Below are 18,277 nucleotides of genomic sequence, written 5' to 3'. Positions count from 1 at the left end.
AGATGTTCATGATAGAGTGAGGTGGAAAAGGATGATTCGCTGTGGCGACCCCTGATGGGAAAAGCCGAAAGAGAAAGAAGAGGTTGGAGTGTTTTGTGTTGAATTGCTTCAAATTTGTTTTAAGGAAAAAGCCAAAATATACCAGAAGTTAAAAGCTAAATTTAAATTGATTCATAGTCAATATTTGTTCATTTTAAACAATCTGAGTGACCTACAATGGATCCAGGACATCTTTTTCTAAAACTTCCACCAGTGAGACTCAAAGAGAAATAGCAGCTGCCACTGAACAGTGCAGTTTTCCAGATTCCTTGTTTTCCTTCAAGATAATCAAGTGTAAATGAAATATGTGTCTAAACAAACAAGAAAAGTGAATGTCAAATCCATTCACATTGAAGTTTTATAAAGTTCAGCTTGTTGTGAAGAGAGAGCTGAGCCAGAAAGCAAAGCTCTTAATACACCGGTCGATCTTCGTTTCAATACTTCCCTATGGTCATGAACTCAGTGTAATGCCCGAAACATTGAGGCCCAAAATACATGTGGCTGAAGTGAGCTTCCTCCGAGGTGGGCTGGGTGCTCCCTTAGAGAGCTCAGAGTAGAACCGCTGCTTCTCCACATTGAAGTGCGCCGGTTGAGGTGGCTCAGGTATCTGGTCCGGATGCCTCCTGGACACCTCCATGGGGAGTGGCATGTCCCACTGGGTGGAGGTCCCGGGAAAGACCCAGGACACGCTGCAGAGACTACGTCTCTCAGCTGGCCTGGGAACGCCTCAGGGTCCCCCAGAGGAGCCGGAGGAAGTGGCCGGGGAGAGGGAAGTCTGGGCATCTCTGCTCATACTGCTCCCCCCGCAACCCGGTCCCAGAAAATGGAGGATGGATGGATGGATGGATGGATGCATGGGTGGGTGGATGGATGAATGGATGGGTGGGTGGATGGATGGGTCTTCTTATCTAAGTGATCTTGAATAAGGTTAGGACCAAACACATGGTGAAGCCATGTTCAATCATTACGGTCCTGGCCTTAGGAACGGCCTACCAGGGAGCCTCAGGGCTGCATGAGACTGTTGAGGTTTTTAAGAAGAGGCTGAAGATTCACTTTGTTTAGCCTCATACAGAACATTTGTTGTTGTTTAATTTGATCTTTTGCTTTTTCCTAAACATTTTGGACTTGGGTAATGTTAATAATTGATATACATTAATATTAATTTAATATACACTCCTCAAAATATTATTATTCCCATTAATAAAATTCAATTTAAGTTGATTTCTTAATCCTTTTGAAGCTTCTTTAACTTGAGTGCTTTGTCACAGGGATCCATGAGCAGAAGGAGATGAATTGATGGATTCTGGGGAGCTGCCAGCTCTGCCTACGGGGGGGTTGATGCTGCTGTGCTTGTTCTCATTACGGCTGGGGTCCCGCTCTGTGGTCTAATAACTGTAGTGGGCACTGCGGTGACGACCCCCGTGGTTGCGCTGGGCCTTTCATAAATGCCTCCCCTTAATCCCGCAGTACCGAGCATGAGAGATGCACTTCTTACATTTTTGTCCAGTTTTCATATTGGAGTTATGTTAGGTGAACTGGGTGGGTTGAGGTAGGAATTGGGGGAGGGAGAAGTGCAAATTTTTAGTAAATTTCCTGTTTTTTATGGGCATTTCATTTGCTTTTATGCAAATCATTTTGTGGTTCAACCTGAACAAAAAGCGACAAAATAAATACCAGTAAATAAAGTTTGCAAATGATTTCTCTGTAAAATGTCCTTCCTCCTTGAACAACCATTCTTTCAGCCATATGGCCCACTAACTTGGGTTTAGACAGAGTTGAAACAGTAGTTTTGATCGGAGGAAGTATACATTATGTGAGTTTTACCTTATTATGAGAGGAAAACTTAGTATTTCCGGACTTTCCCCCTGAACTGAATCACAAATGAATGCTCTTCTCTTTGAACAGAAAGTCTTTTAGCGGCTTTTCTTGATCCAAAGCGTTGATGTTTGTTCGATCTAGAGCGAGGATTATCTGAAGAGTTGGAGGATGCTGTCATGTTTAGAAAAAATGTAAACAAAATAAAGATGGAGGAGAGCAGCATGAAGCTCTGTTGACCCCTGGGACGCCTGGGTTCCTGTCTCTCTGTTTTTTTGGGAGTTTCTCATCTCTAACTGGGAGGACTGCTGCCTTCTCAGCTTGCCTTCTTCTGCTCCTCAGCTCAGTTTTCAGCTTGGAAGCACCATTTTGTGCAAACCTGTTCCAAGTTTGACTTTTTGTTGAGTCATGTTTTTATTAATAAATTGATATTTGAGTTAGCAGTTATTATGAGTATTTCATGATTGGTCGGTCTTTATTTGTGTTCTGTGCAGTCTTCAGTTACTCAAAGTGCTTTACGAGAAAAAAAGAGAGAAAACGGAATAAAAAGCTTAAAGACATAGTTAATGCACGTATAATATAAAGACACATAAATTACATAAAAAAACTATTAAAGAATTAAGACAAAATCGAGGAAACTCATGTAGTCACAAGGTGGCAGGAAACACTGAAAACCACAGTCATGAGATATTACATATATAATTAATTAATATGATAAATAACTTATTAAAATAAAGAGGAGAAAATGTCTCAAAGGTACAATTTCGACTGTTCAAAAGGAACTGCAGTAATCTGATCGGGTCATGGGTTACTTCAAACATCGGTAACAACTAATCTGTAATAAATGACGGTTTAGAAGGAACCTGCTGCTGACGTAACGGAAACCGGATCCCTGTTCCTGATCCTGGTGTGACCTTGGGACAGGAGTTGTTCCAGCTCCACCCCTGGCCTGTAGGGGGCGTGTCTGTTCAGCTGAGCTGCTGTAGGGGTCAGAGTGAGCAGCAGAGCAAACACAAACCATGGCACACCTGTGGATAAACAGGTCTGGGCTGCAGAGCGGGCCCCGCTCAGCCACGCCCCCATACTGTCACTGCTTCAACACTGAAAGCGGAAACTCCATCCTGAGACTGAAGTCCGCCTGCAACACTTCCTCGTACACGTGCACTTGCTGCCTCTGTGTGTGAGACAACCAGCTGAGCTGAGCCCTTTGCTTAGAGGCTCTGGCTGCACATCAGCAGCACATCTGGGACCTGAGGCCCCTGCAGCCTAGGAGGTGAGTCATTTGTGCCGTGTTTGCGCTGTGCTCTGGACTAAAGGTAGAAGATACCTGTTCCTATCTGCCGGGGTCATCGGACCCAATGCTGCATATCTTTGACCCTATTGGGGGACATTTACATGGCCCTCATGCTTTTTTGTTGAGGGGGGGCTGCTGTTGGCTCTCGTTGTGCAGGAGATCGTGGGTATCGTGGCTCTGTAACTTCCTGCTCGTCTGAAGGCCTCTGTGCTGACACATGAAGGAAGTCATGCAAGCCTGCCATGATGTGATAAGACTGAAGCTGGAGAGGCTCTATTCCATTGGGGGGTGGGGGGGGGGGGGGGGACACAGAAATGAAGCTGAAGCTGTAGAAGGGAAAATTAATAAACTGCGGGAACTTTGAAGAACTGCAAATGTGCACTTTGTCCAAAGTAAAAACTCTGACAGGTCTGATCCTGGTCTGGTCCAGATTTAGACTCCTGAGATGATCTTCCAGGTTTGGCAGGTGTTAAACTCAGCTGAACTTTAGTCTTGACCAAACAAGAGAAGCTTGATCCTCTCAAGAATGAGGATCTCTGTCTACTTGCAGATGAACTCTGGTGTGGTTTACTTCAGTGTGAACACAGACAGACAAGATGGGAAAAAGCTGTTGGCTGGATGAACGTGACACAGTGAGCAGCTGCATTTAAATGACAGTCAGAGGGCTGAGAGCTCTGTGTGTAAAAGCAAAGCAGACCAGATGGGGGGGGGGGGGGGGGGGGGGGGGCATTTATCAGCATTGTTGTTGCTGAGTCTACAGGAGTGTACCAGACTGTAGGCGTCAGGTCACAAAAACAGTAACAGCAAGAAGAAAAACCGGCTGTGAAAGAGTTTCTTTCTGCAAACAGAGCCCTGCAGGAAGCCTTGTGCTACATTCACAGCGGACACGATTCACGCATCAGGGGAGGAGCGTTAATGTTAAGTCAGTTTACAGACGCGATCTGAGGTCCTGCAGCGTGATTTGGGTGTTGGGCATGGTGAATTTATGCACAATCAGGGACTCAGATTTGGGCATGTGATGTTTTCAGTGACTTGATCAAAGGGTAGAAAAGTGAATCTGACATGGCTGCTCGATGCGAACTTCCATCCATTTTCTTAGTTGGCGGCTACTGTTGAGCGAAGGCGGGTACATCCTGGTCAGGTTGCCGGCGATTGAGTCCCCTCCCGTGGTCTGGCTGGACCCTGGGCGGTGTGACAGGTTGGCAACCTGTCCTGGGTGGATCCCACCTTGGCCCAACCAGAACAGTGGCGCCCACTATGCTGGCCTGTGGGTGGTTTACCGCCTGGCAGATGGAGAGCGGGTGCGGTCATGGCGGCCGTGATCACTTCAGCTCCATGGGCTAATGGTGTTTCTCTTATTTTCATCGAGACAGTGAAAAAAGATCCCCCAGTTTGTTTTTTCCCCAGCAGGTTAATGCTCAAACTGGGCCACAGATAGATGGAAGTAACATTTAAAATGGCCGTGAGCCAGACGCAGCTCTCACTGCAGGAGTGAAGTTCACCGGGAGACACTTTGAAGGACCCGGTGAACCCAGACATGGTGACGTGCATGTCGGCATCTCTGTAGAGCTCTCCAAAACACAAAAACCCAAGTCACTCGCTCAACATCATCCACCTTTTCCATGATGTGGCAACAAATAAAGTGCAGAAAAAGGTTGTCGGTTGCCCCGCGGCCGGACCATCAAGGCATCAAATGAAGGCAATGAGCGGGATATTTGACGCACGTAAAAAGAGAGAGGGCAGACGTGAGGTTGACATGCAAATCGCATCCAGTGTGAATGCAGCATTATAGGAAGCCAAACTTTCCATATGGGACTCAAACTAACAGGAAGAAAACAGAACAAAAAAAAACAAGCTGCAGATCCTCCACTCTTTATTTTTTTAAAGTTTAGCGCTTTATGGGAGTTAAGCAAATAAAAAAGTTTTACATCAAAATACAGACAAACATCATTTTTTTAAATATAGATCAAACTGAAAAGAAATGAATCAAAGACAGACAACCATCTTTGTTCACTTCCTGATTTACGTTACTTTTACTGCTGAAAACGAATGCACTTGAAAAAGCAACTGTGTGCAGAGCCATCAAAATACTGCAGCCTGTAGAAGAACATTAATGAACATTTTGGTACTTTTAAAACAAATTAAAAAATGTAAGTTCACTGTCATGATATGACGCAGATTCTGAATGACCCAAGTGCTGGAACCCGGAAGGAGACTCGGACAGGAGGCAAGTCTGAAGTAGATTTTAATTTGGCTGAAGATGAGTGTTGGCGTCTTCCCAGAAGGTGGAGCGTCAGCTGGCTGGAGGCGTCTTGACGAGGAGATCCAGGAGCGAAGCACGAGTGACCAGAGGACTGCGACCAGGTGAGTATCAGAGTGGATAATTCCTGAGGCAGATCGAGAGGAATAATTAAAAAGACATGAAACTTGGCAATAAACAGGAGCAAGGATAGGTCAGACTAAGCACCATGGGAGGAACAACGAACTGGCGTCGGCTGAAGATCCACAGACTCCTTAAGAAGGCTGCAGCAGTGATGAGGTGAGTGAGAACAGCTGGTCGCGGCAAAGGCAGAGAAGGTGGGGGAGGGGGAGAGTAACTGACAGGCCACCGTGACAGTACCCCCCCCTCAACGACCGCCACCTGGCGGTCCAAGACGACGATCCGGATGGGCCTGGTAGAAGTCGTCGATGAGGGTATGGTCCAGAATCAGGGAACGGGAAATCCAAGAACGTTCCTCCGGACCATACCCCTCCCAATCCACCAGAAACTGCACACCCCGCCCACGGCGCCGGACATCCAGGATCTTGCTGACCGTAAAGGCGGGGGCGCCGTCGATGGTACGGGCGGGTGGCGGGGAAGTGGACGGCGGGCAAAGCGGACTCTCAGTGACCGGCTTGACCTGAGAAACGTGGAATGCACCTTAAGGGCTGCCGGGAGACGCAGCCTGACACAAGCGGGATTGACGACCCGGTCAATGGTGTAGGGCCCGATGAATTTGGGGGCCAATTTACGGGATGAGGCTTGGAGAAGAATGTTTCGGGCAGATAACCAAACCTTTTGGCCAGGCTGGTAACTGGGACTCACCCCCCTGTGGCGGTTGGCTATCTGGCAGTTGCTCTCCTTAGTGCGAAGGAGAGCCGCCCTGGTCTGCAGCCAGATGTCCCGACACTGTTGGAGGTGGAGCTGGACCGAGGGCACTGCCAGATCCAATTCCTGAGAAGGAAACAAAGGGGGTGAGTAACCCAAGGATGCCTCAAAAGGAGATATGCCTGTGGCGGTGGAAGAATGGGAATTGTGGGCATATTCCACCCACACCAGGTACTTGGACCAGTCAGCTTGATTCTGGGCTGCCAGACACCTGAGAGCCGCTTCCAGTTCTTGGTTCGCCCGTTCTGCCTGTCCATTAGATTGGGGGTGGTAGCCCGATGTGAGGCTCATGGTGGCTCCCAGGGCGGAACAGAAAGCCCTCCAAACTTGCGACGTAAACTGAGGTCCACGATCAGACACTATGTCGCTGGGAATTCCATGATGACGAAAAACATGATTTATGAGGACGTCGGCCGTTTCCGAGGCTGAAGGCAGCTGAGGCAGGGGATAAACTGAGCGGCTTTAGAAAAGCGATCAATAATAGTCAGGATTACCGTATGGCCTTGGGACGGTGGTAGTCCGGAGACGAAATCCACCGCTATGTGGGACCAGTTACGGCTGGGCGTGGACAGGGGTAGCAGATGTCCAGAGGGAGGCCGGTTGGAGGTTTTCGAGCGGGCACAGGTGGTACAGGCCGCAATATACTCTTTGACATCGCGCTCCATGGTGGGCCAAAAGAAACGACGCTTGAGTAGTCGGGAGGTACGGTAAACCCCTCCATGGCAGGCAATGCGGGATGTGTGTCCCCATGTGAGGACTTCAGATCTTAGGGCGTCTGGAACAAAGAGTGCGCGGAGGACAGGAGATACCATCAGGAATCTCTCCTTGGGCCTGGAGTACCTTGCTCTCGACCTCCCAGGTAAGATTGCCGATAAAACATGAAGCAGGAAGTATAGGAGAGTCAGAGGTAGTCCCGGAGGTGTTGTATTTGCGAGATAGGGCATCAGGTTTGATGTTGCGGCTGCCAGGACGATAGGTGATTGTGAAATGGAATCGATCAAAAAACAAGCACCACCGGGCCTGACGGGAATTGAGTCGTTTGGCACTGCGAAGATAGGCCAGGTTCTTATGATCAGTTAATACTAGGAAAGGCTTTTCTGCTCCCTCCAGCCAGTGACGCCATTCTTCTAATGCCAATTTTATGGCCAAAAGTTCACGGCTCCCCACGTCATAATTTTGTTCGGCGGGACTTAGTTTCCGTGAAAAAAAAAGCACAGGGCTTGAGTTTACCGGTGTCCTCGCGTTGTGATAAGACAGCTCCTACACCGGAGTCCGAGGCGTCCACCTCCACGATGAATTGTTTGGTAACATCGGGCTGAATCAGGATGGGAGCAGACACAAAAAGGGACTTGAGTTTTCTGAAGGCGGCATCAGCCTCCGGGTTCCAGGCGTAAACTTTGTTTATGGAGGTGAGTTGGGTGAGTGGGGCAGCTATACTGCTATAATTACGTATGAACCGGCGGTAGAAATTGGCAAACCCAAGGAACTGTTGCAGTTTTTTACGAGTTTGCGGTATCTCCCATTGAGTGACGGCCTCAATTTTAGCTGGATCAGGGCGGATATTGCCAGCCTCAATGATGTAGCCCAGAAAAGGGATGGAGGACACGTGAAACTCGCATTTCTCTGCTTTGACGTAAAGCTGATTTTCGAGCAACCTCTCAAGAACTAGACGGACATGATGTTCATGTTGGGATTGGTCGGTGGAATAAACAAGAATATCGTCCAAATAAACAAAAACAAACCTATTAAGGAAATCCCTCAGGACGTCATTTACAAGTCGCTGAAAGACCGCAGGGGCGTTGGTAAGACTGAACGGCATAACAAGGTATTCATAATGCCCCAACGGGGTGTTAAACGCCGTTTTCCACTCATCTCCGTCACGCATGCGTACCAAATGATAAGCGTTACGGAGGTCGAGTTTCGAGAAAATCTTAGCCTGTTGTACCGAGTCAAACACAGATTCGAGTAATGGTAGGGAATATTTGTCTTTGACCGTGATTTGATTGAGCTCGCGGAAGTCAATACAAGGCCTGAGAGACTTATCCTTCTCCACAAAGAAAAACCCTGCGCCGACAGGAGAAGAAGAGGGGCGGATATGACCCAAAGAGAGGGCTTCTTGTATATAGTTTTCCATGGCGCTTTTTTCGGGTCCGATAGATTGTATAGCTTCCCCTTGGGAAGGGGAGCCCCATTTAACAGCTCGATGGAGCAATCATAAGGACGATGAGGGGGCAGAGCGCTAGCTTTGGATTTAGAAAAAACCGAACGAAGGTCGTGGTAACAGGAGGGGACTTTAGAAAGGTCGATATCCTTCCCTAGACCAGGGTCGGGACAATTAGTGATGGGCATGGCCGAGTGTAGGCAGTTGGCCATACAATAGGTGCTCCAGTTAACGACGCGAGGTGAAACCCAGTCGATATGCGGATTGTGTTTCTGGAGCCACGGGAAGCCAAGAATTATGGGTGTTTGAGGGCACTGAGTGACAAAAAACTGACAGTATTTACAATGATTACCGGAGGTCAGAATGAGAAAAGGACTGGTACGCTTAGTAATGCGAGTTAGTTGTTTTCCACCCAGCCCGGCCGCGTTGATAGGCGTGGAAAGGTTTTCGACTGAAAGCGAGAGGTCATGAACAAGACGTTGGTCTATTAAACTATGCTCTGCACCAGAATCTACAAGCGCTTGGAGTTCAAATACTTGGTCTTTATTACTGACTTTGACAGGAACAAACAAGAACTTATAGCTAGTTCAGGATTTTCCCCCCGTGGCCTGTCAACTAACGGGGGGGTTCGAGAATTTAACCGGACGTTACATTGAGAGACAATGTGACCAGTCTGACCACAATAGTAGCATAATCCCTCATCACGACGTCTTTGTCTTTCTTCAGAGGAAAGCTTGGCGTGACCAATTTGCATGGGTTTGTCAAGATTGCAAGCAGCAGTATCACGGTTGGATGGTAGGGTAATCCTAACCGGGGAAACGAGAGTAGCTGGAGGCGGCGGAGGCTTACGCTTTTGTTCGGCGTGGCGTTCACGTAACCGGACATCGGACCTCAAGGAGGCGGCGACAAGGTCTTCAAAGGTGTCCGCTTCTGGCTGTGAACATAGGTGGTCTTTAATGCGATCGTTCAACGATTGATAGATGCCTTTCCTTTGAGTGCGGGATCCGGCCAACCTGCTTCAACCGCCAGAATGCGGAAGTCGATTAGATGGTCACTTACCGGGCGGTTACCTTGTTTGAGATTCAGTAACCGCCGGGTGGCTTCTTCCTGCTTTCTGGGTTGGTCAAACACTAGACGGAATTCCCCAATGAAGCGGTCGAAAGGTAGGTGTGTGATGGGATGGGTGGCTAGGAAAGCCTGAGCCCACTGAAGCGCCTTGCTGCGGAGTGAATTAACAATCAGAGATATGCGGCTGTGATCGGCCTGATAATACCTGGGGGCCTGTTGGAAGATTAGTTGGCATTGAAGCAGGAACCCTCCGCAGGTCTCAACGTTGCCGTAAAAAGGTTCCGGCTTGCTGTTGAGACGGCGAAATAGATCCTGCTGGGCTGTGGACATTTGAGTTAGAGCGTCCGCTTGACTACTCAGGAGGTTTCCTTGCAGGGTGATGGCGTGACGGAGCCCCACCGGGTCAGCTGGGTCAGAAGTTTGGCCAGTTCGTTCTGTCATGATATGACGCAGATTCTGAATGACCCAAGTGCTGGAACCCGGAAGGAGACTCGGACAGGAGGCAAGTCTGAAGTAGATTTTAATTTGGCTGAAGATGAGTGTTGGCGTCTTCCCAGAAGGTGGAGCGTCAGCTGGCTGGAGGCGTCTTGACGAGGAGATCCAGGAGCGAAGCACGAGTGACCAGAGGACTGCGACCAGGTGAGTATCAGAGTGGATAATTCCTGAGGCAGATCGAGAGGAATAATTAAAGACATGAAACTTGGCAATAAACAGGAGCAAAGATAGGTCAGACTAAGCACCATGGGAGGAACAACGAACTGGCGTCGGCTGAAGATCCACAGACTCCTTAAGAAGGCAGCAGCAGTGATGAGGTGAGTGAGAACAGCTAGTCGTGTCAAAGGCAGAGAAGGTGGGGGAGGGGGAGAGTAACTGACAGGCCACCATGACATTCACAGTGTGAACATCTGAAGTTTCCATTCCAAATAAAGATTCAAATACATTTTGGATCAGCTTTTATATTTCTTTGAATCTTTCAGGTGCTTTGAATAACTGTTAACTTAAATGATTTAATTTGATATTATTTTTCACGTTTGTTTAAACTCTTTGTATTCATAAAATGAGAATCCCTTTCTGTGTAGAGTTTGCATGTTCTCCCCGTGCATGCGTGGGTTCTCTCCGGGGTCTCTGGCTTCCTCCCACCGTCCAAAAACATGCTTCATAGGTTCATTGGCAACTCTAAATTGTCCATAGGTGTGAGTGTGAATGGGTGTGTGATTGCGGACACTCTACCCTGCGACAGACTGGCGACATGTCCAGGGTGTCCCCTGCCTTCGCCCACAAGTGGTAAGGATAGGCTCCAGCAGCCCCGTGACCCGAAAGGGAACAAATGGAAGAAGATGAATGAATGAACGAATCCCAGGAAGAACAGTCTTCACTCAAGTGGAGACAGATGCAGATCTTCCAGGAAACAAATGTTCCTTAGTAACACCTGCACCTTTAGAGGGAAGCGTGAGGGATGCAGGAGAGCATCCCTCACGCTTCTCTAGAAACCAGGTTAGCCGCTTCTCTAGAAACCTTACAGCTGCAACTTCCTGCTGGAGAATTTTTCCAAGAACAATTAGTGAACCGAAAGTTTAATGAACAACAAGCAGGATAGATAGTATACTAGGACCTGCAGCTTTGGCTCCTCTCACACCCTCCAACAACAGGTTTTTATACTTTGCCGTGGGAAGTGTGCACATGTGTGTGCATGAGAAGCTCATGAGCAGTACATGCATGAGGAAGACGCCTGAGCTGGTGCTGAAGCCTGCAGCAGGGCAGTGAGGCAGAGGCAGGTCAGAGGTCTGCCCTGCAGCAGCCTCAGGAGCCTGTGAACATCAAGTGTGACTCCGCAGTGAGAGGATGCAGAGGAAAAAAGCAGGTCTGAGGTTGATTCAGCTCCTTTTAAGGCCTGGAAGCATCGGATGAGTTCGGCTGTGATCAGGGCCTGAAGGAGCGTGCAGACCTGCTCAGCTGACCATAAATGAACATGGAAACATGGCTGCTCTCAAAGCTTTGCACCACAGGACGGGGTTGGGGGGGGTTGTCATGTTCACATCCTCTGTTCATCTTTTCTTCTGTGCTTTCAGAACATGGAGCAGCAGCCTCCAAACACACGCCGGAGCTTCAGCTTCTCCTCACTGCGTGTCAAAAGTGGGTTTCTGTTCACACACTTTATCAGGAACAGACATCAATGATGACGCAGAGTTCATCAAAAACAGACTTGATCCAGAACAGAGTTTTAGAAAACTTTGGTTTTTACAAAGTTTATCATTTAGAAACGTTAAAAATGTGTCAATATGTTTAGACTCCTTTGAAAACAGTTGCTACAGCCTTCATGAAAAAAACAAACATTTTAAATGACAAACGCCATTAAAAGCAGACTTTGTTCATCACAGAGCTTCTTTAGAGACTTAGTTATAGACTATAATAAAAACAGACTATTGTTTTTACAGGCTTCTTTCAAGAGACCTGTTGAAATGACAGTTTGTTCATTCCAAACTGGTAAAAAATCGAATCTGAAAAACTCACAAACTCCATTTTGGAATCATTCATAATCAGTTTCTTATCTGCAAACTTATGATAAACTTTAAAAACTGATGTCATTATTTACAGTGAAAACAAGCTGGTAAAACAAGAATTTGTGACAAATATGATGAATAGTAGACTTTATTAACACTTGTATCCTCATGCTAACATTCTGCAGAGAGACACAACAGTGAAGACGGGGGGGGATTTTTTCGCAGGAGGGGGCTGCACTCCTTTTCATCTGCCCGGGAGTCATCCAGGAAAGGTGAGAACACAGGACTGTCCGTCCATGCCTCTCCTGACAGGAAGACCTTCATGCAGGTTCCTTTAGTCCGGTCCCATCACCAGGCCAACACAACACGGAAAATTTGGCTGTAACCAGCAGCCCCCCCCCGAAAATAAATAAATAAAAAAAGCAAACTGAAACAGTAATACTAGACCAAAGCATCAACTAGAGAACCACACATGGTCACCATGAAAGCAGGGATCACATAGAAACATCACTGTGGGACAAAAACCAAAACCCTTTTCAAAAGGAGGATGCTGCATTTTCATGATGCATGACCTCCAAACACGCCCCTGCAAATCCAAATATCGACATCCCAAAAAGTCAGGAAGAACCTCGTTTTTCACAGGCAACCAAAACAGACTTGAAACTGCAGCAAACCAAAGCCTTTGTGAAGATCAGCACTGGTAGAAATGTAAACTCCATCCTGCATGAAGACAGAAGCTCCTCTGACTCCATTGCTGTTTTTCTTGTTGCTGTGAGTTCAAATCAAAAACCGCTGACCTGAGATGCAAACAAACCACATGGAGCGCCTCACCTCTACGCTTTTCTGCAGTTGACAGCAATCCAACTCCTGAAAACACAGAGCCTGCACTCTGGACATGTGGAATAAAAGAGTGCACTGAGAGTGAGTCCAGCAGGCTTCAACCAGCAGTCATCTTCACCTTCACAGACTCCTCTTCAGCGCTTCCTCCTGGCTCCTCATTGGCTGCTCCCGCTCCCCATACAGATTTTTGCCAATTTATCTGACTCTTGATGGATTCACAAAGCTATAAATCAACAAGTTGACCAATCAACTTTCAAGCAAAAGTTTATAGCTGTAAACCTCCAAGATAAAACTTTGCATTATTATAATGTACCAACAAACACATTTTATTATCAGAGAGACCCTGTGTGGAAGGCAAATGTAAACACTGGTTACCATGGAAAACAGGGAAACGGACTTTTGCCAGACACAAAACGCGTTGCACATATTTGTCAGTATCAAACATGAAATAAGTGGCTGGTTGCTCTGGACCATCACCACCACAAAGGTCACCCTCTTGTGTCAAACACAGCCTCTGTCATTTCAATCAGTAACCCTGGAGAGGGGGGGGGCTCTTATGGAAAGAGAAAATAGACTCACAGAATTTGCATGTGTAATACTTTTTTGTAACTTGTGCAATACATTCTGTGCATAATTGTGTGTTCTTGCAATTGTTTATTTACATGTACGCTTAAAACTAACTAGGAATTCAGAACGGTTCCCACACAAACAAATCTTTCAAAAGTACACACCAATTGCACGATACCAAAAAAGTCTAAATGTGAAGTTTTTGAAATCTTAATTATCAGGGTTTGAGAAAATAGAAAACATGTCAAGTTTTTACTGGATATTCACAATAATAATGACCCCGCTTGTCGTTAACAACTGATGGGAAAATGAATTGATCTTTTTGTTTGGCACACAGAATCCGTCCCAGATGAAGATGTTGCTCTGCAGCACAATCCTCCTCCAGACTGGCAGAATGAGTCAGGTACGTTGAGCAGAAATCAGATAATGTTTGAAACGTTCTTCAGCAGAAACCCAGAGGAAATCCTCTAACCCACAGCTAGTTTCCTTTCTCTAGTCTGAACCACTTTTTCTGGTTTGATTTAACTTTTGTTTTGGTACACTTTATTCCACGTTGTTTTTCATTTCTGAGCTTTTACTGCTATTCCTCTTAATCCTGAAGATGCTTTTCAAAAGCAGCATGCTTCACTCTGTTGCTCCTGATCAGGACAGTCCCTCTCTGAAACGGTTCCTGCTGTGCTCTGGTGGCTTCTTTGTGATACTTCATGTGACGTCTGCCAGTTCCTGATATTCAGACGCTCCATATGAATCCACACATTAACGCCTAGTTTGATGTTTTGCTCTTCACTGAGTCTTATTCCGAAAAGGAAATCATTTGAACTGTCGTTTCAGAAAAGCGTTTGCTCTTTGTTGACCATTGCTGTTGGGTGTCTCTTTAGTGTGCAGCAGCCTCCTTCAGTGTCTTATGTGAGGAGAATGCACCTGCAGGTGGAGGGCATCAGAAAGAGAGAAGCAGCTCAGGCTTAGAAGAAATAGCAATAATGGATTGGATTTATCTGCACTTTTCCAGACGCTCAAAGCGTTTACAATGTGTCCATTAATTATTCACTCGTCATTCATACTTGGTGATGGTAACTACTGATGTAGCCACAGCTGCCCTGGGGCAGACTGACAGGGGCATGGCTGCCAGTAAGCCTCCACAGCCCCTCTGACCATCACTGGGACATTCATACACATTCACACACCGGTGGAACCACAATAGAAGCAGGGAGGTTGAAGCACACAAAAACGGTTGTGGGATTGAACCGCTGACCCTCCGATCATTGGCCGACCCTGCGCAACCACCTGAGCCACTGCCAGTAGACTGTTTACCAACCTGCAGACAGTTCTGCAGGAGGAGGAACCTGCCCCAACAAGCAGCACCAGTCCAGAGGACAAAGGTGTCTGCTCTCCAGCTGACCCAGCTTAATGCCATTCCAACCCAGATGATTCACTGAGACTATTCAGGACATCCAGTGATGCAATCATGGGAAGTGACATTTCACATCTCCTCATGTGAGCATTTGGGGATCAGGGTGATGGGGTAGCCGCCTCAGACAGTTGTTTATACAACTCAAATTTACATATTTATCTAACTAAATGTCATATTAGTCGAATTCAATGTAATGTTTTTCCATCTTAATTTATTGTACTTCTTGAACTCTCATATGTCTAAGTTTGAGGCCGCAGATATTCTCATCTTTAAAACATTATATGAATGAATGTGTGGATTTATGATATATATCATGCAGTGAGTTAAAATAATTTACTTTATTTCAGACTCAGATGCAGTCCATAAAAGAAGGCAGAAACAACATACAAAATAAAATTTAAAAAAACAGCAAAAAATAAAAGGTTCTTGATTTATCATGACTCTGACTTCAACTTCAGTTTCTGTATCAATATTTTACAATAGTGGTGCTTAATAATCACCATCCTCTACCTCCCTATCACTCATGGTGCAGAAAGAACTAAACATAACAGGACAAATAACTGGGCAAAACACAGTAAAACAGCTAAACAACTAAACACATTTGGTCAAAAAGCCACACTTAAACCCAAATCCGTCCAAACAGGCAAAGGAAATGGTATCCCACAATCCCTTGCGGTGCCGATCTAACAGCAGCACCAAAGTTACACCTACTCAATTGAATTAATTTGAATGAAAGTAAAATAACTGTCTGACAACTACGTGTTATTTTTAAACTGACTTAACAAAAAAAGATTTTTAATTATCGTAACTGAAGCAAATAATTAAGTTAGATCAAAGTAAAAAAGTTTATTTTTCCAACATCCATATGTGGTCTTATCACCCTCTCATGGTGGAAAAAGTATTATCTGAGCTTTTTCATCCACTAAATCATCTTCAAATAGACACACCATGCTGCTTCACCTCTCTGTAAACAAACTAACCTTAAACTAAACCTGCTCCACACCAGGGGCCTGTTTCAGAAAGGAGGTTCGACCAACTCTGAGGTTGAACTTGAACTCTGAGTTGGTCAATCGGGAGATTAACAACTCTGAGTTTTCTGTTTCAGAGAAGCTGATCCGAGTTAGGTCAATCAACTCTGAGTGGACTGATTCGGAGGTGAGCGTGAGCACCGCGACTATAAGAAGCCATTATCAATGGAGCGCAGATATCACGAGTCACCATGGCAACCGTGGAAAAAAGAGGTCTGCGTATTTTTCGCCAGCTGAACTTGACGTGCTGCTGCAGAGATACAGTGAATATGAGCACATATTCCAGAAGAAAAGCAACACCGCTGCATCTGCAAAACAGAGACAGTTAGCGTGGAAAACATAGCTGCTCAAGTTAATGCGCAAGTTTGCATTTAAATCATTGTTATAAAATATTGGCTGTAATAACTTTTTAAATAGCGTACGGTGTGAAATAAAAAATGGTGATATTTAGGTGTACTTTTGAAGTGTTATTCCTGGTGTAAATGCATGAAATGCTGCATAGTGTACAGAACCAATCTGGGGGAAAATGCATTTAACGTCGGTAATGTTTAGAGGACTTTCTTGTTAACCTTCCCCTCTTGCAAACGTTGGTCAGTTTAATATTAATACATGCAATTGTGTTTTTAAAAGTGAACTTTTGTCTACTGTTGAACCTTTCGCAGCACGAAGGCTTCTCCTTTCTTTTCTCTAGTCTTTCCGACCGACCGTGGTCAGAAGCGCAGGGGGGATTTCCTTCTGGGCCGAAGGGAATTCTCCTTCGGGGTTCACTTCCCGTTGGAAACCCTCAACCTCCAGAGCGGATTAAGAATGACTCCAAAACAGTTATTCTGGGAATGACACCTTCTCTTTATTTAACTAAGTGCTCCGTCCTCCGAACACACAATATATTCCCCGCACACACCTCTGCTCCGTGCTCACCCCCCCCCCCCATCTGCACCTGCACTCGCCCCTCCCCTTGTCTCTCGTGGCTCGCACCCCGCTCAGCACACACACACTGCAACACTACCCTTGTATTGATCAAGTGGTATAGGTTTATATGGGATTAAGAAAGTAAGCAGTGCTAGCAAATTGTGTTTCCATAAAATAATTGTTACATTAATCTAATTCAATGTCCCTGATTTCATTTTCACGTAGATGCAATCCTGCAGGAATTAAAATAACATGGCAGCAGTTAAAAGTGAAAAAGAAATCGAGTCTTCTCAAAATCCTCGTACGAGGTAAATGTAATTCTCTATGAATTAATGCAGCCTCCTCGTCTATTGGGTCATCCAAAAAAGTACAAGCCATTCTTGTCACTTAGACCGTCTCTGTGACGGACATGTGGGCAATGAAGGTTAAAGCGAAAAATACCGCTTCGTCTTTAAAAAGGGGAGGGGACCAGCAGAAACTTCGAGTTTGGAGAATAAAACCTGCTCCCGACCAGGTTAGGTTCACAGCATAAGTAACCATGGACACTGACTCCGAGTATAAGTTACCTCTCTTTCAGAAACGGGTTTGACTTACTCTGCTTTCTCTGGTTTAACAAACCTCCCATTCTGAAACGGAAAACCCAGGGTTTCCCTGATTTCAGGGTTAACGCACTCAGAGTTTACACTTAACCTCCTTTCTGAAACAGGCCCCAGGTTATGTTCAGAGTTGCTATGGCAACTTGACATACCCTGAAACATACCTCCATTTCTGGAACCTAAAGCTGAGGTTATCAACTTACCGTGGGAGCTAGCATAACCTGCTTTCTGGAATACCCCCCAGTTGAGGTAGAACTTTCTTTTAGGTGAGGTAGAACTGTCTTCCTCACCTGAGGACTTTTCTGCCCGTCTTGTTTTGTTGCTGCTCCCTCCAGTAACTTCAGGACAAACTTTTACTTGAGAGTTAATGTCATCACGCAGAAAAACATTCATAACATCGATTGGTGAACAAAAACAGACAATTCCTCGTTAAATCTTTAGTTTTTATTGTTGTTGTTTGATGATGACGTCGCGTTTGTTTTCACAATGTTTTGAAAATCCAACTGCACCACGTGACTCGATAGGTATCCACTCAGGTTACTCAAACATAGAACAACTTCTCACACTTGCGTGGATTTCCGCGCCGGACTTGAACGCAGCAAAGCTGCTCCTCGCGGGCAGAGCCTCGCGCCGTAGAGCGGTTCCGGTGCCGCGCGGCTGTCAGCTCTCGTACCGGGACATGAGCGACGCGGTGAAGCGGCGGAGGAGAGGACAGAAGGAGAGGAGGGACAGATGGAGTGAGTGATGCGGTCCATGTCCGGATCGGACGGTTCGGCCCGGTCTGGTTCGGAACTTTTGGGATTGGACTCGTGTTTCTGAGCCAAGACCTGAAGTCTGAGAGAAATGTTAAATATTCTGTCTGAGCTCTTCAATCTGTTTCCAGTTTTGATGTGCTCAAAC

At 46.1% G+C, this 18,277-nt stretch overlaps 1 protein-coding gene and 2 long non-coding RNA genes across 7 annotated transcripts in view; 1 reads left to right on the top strand and 2 right to left on the bottom strand.

Moving 5' to 3' along the window:
* The first annotated feature begins 2,912 nt into the window (after positions 1-2,912).
* The window catches only part of LOC101167924 (DENN domain-containing protein 2D), a 35,564-nt gene continuing 20,199 nt past the window's right edge, over positions 2,913-18,277 (top strand). The window contains exons 1-4 of one of the 5 annotated variants that reach the window (XM_023957105.2): positions 2,913-3,127; positions 11,595-11,658; positions 12,212-12,298; positions 13,771-13,836. In XM_023957105.2, coding sequence (XP_023812873.1) covers positions 11,598-11,658; positions 12,212-12,298; positions 13,771-13,836 — 214 coding nt within the window. In that variant the 5' untranslated portion in view covers positions 2,913-3,127; positions 11,595-11,597. Of the gene's footprint in view, positions 3,128-11,594; positions 11,659-12,211; positions 12,299-13,770; positions 13,837-17,836; positions 18,115-18,277 lie in introns of those variants that run through there. The other 4 variants (XM_078950014.1, XM_078950013.1, XM_023957104.2 and 1 more) reach the window with 4 other exon arrangements.
* On the bottom strand, positions 5,378-5,743 carry LOC144993962 (uncharacterized). Its single transcript, XR_013657279.1, has 2 exons — positions 5,616-5,743; positions 5,378-5,535 (listed from the first exon to the last, which is right to left on the bottom strand). It is a non-coding gene; the product is annotated as an uncharacterized LOC144993962 (long non-coding RNA).
* LOC105357928 (uncharacterized) lies at positions 10,030-10,379 on the bottom strand. Its single transcript, XR_911721.4, has 2 exons — positions 10,266-10,379; positions 10,030-10,187 (listed from the first exon to the last, which is right to left on the bottom strand). It is a non-coding gene; the product is annotated as an uncharacterized LOC105357928 (long non-coding RNA).

The sequence above is a fragment of the Oryzias latipes genome, chromosome 7 (assembly GCF_053564925.1).
Source record: "Oryzias latipes strain Hd-rR chromosome 7, Olatipes_Hd-rR_3.1".
Lineage (NCBI taxonomy): Eukaryota > Metazoa > Chordata > Actinopteri > Beloniformes > Adrianichthyidae > Oryzias > Oryzias latipes.
The sequence above is the reverse complement of the archived record's forward strand: the minus strand, read 5'-3'. Positions and strand labels throughout refer to the sequence as shown.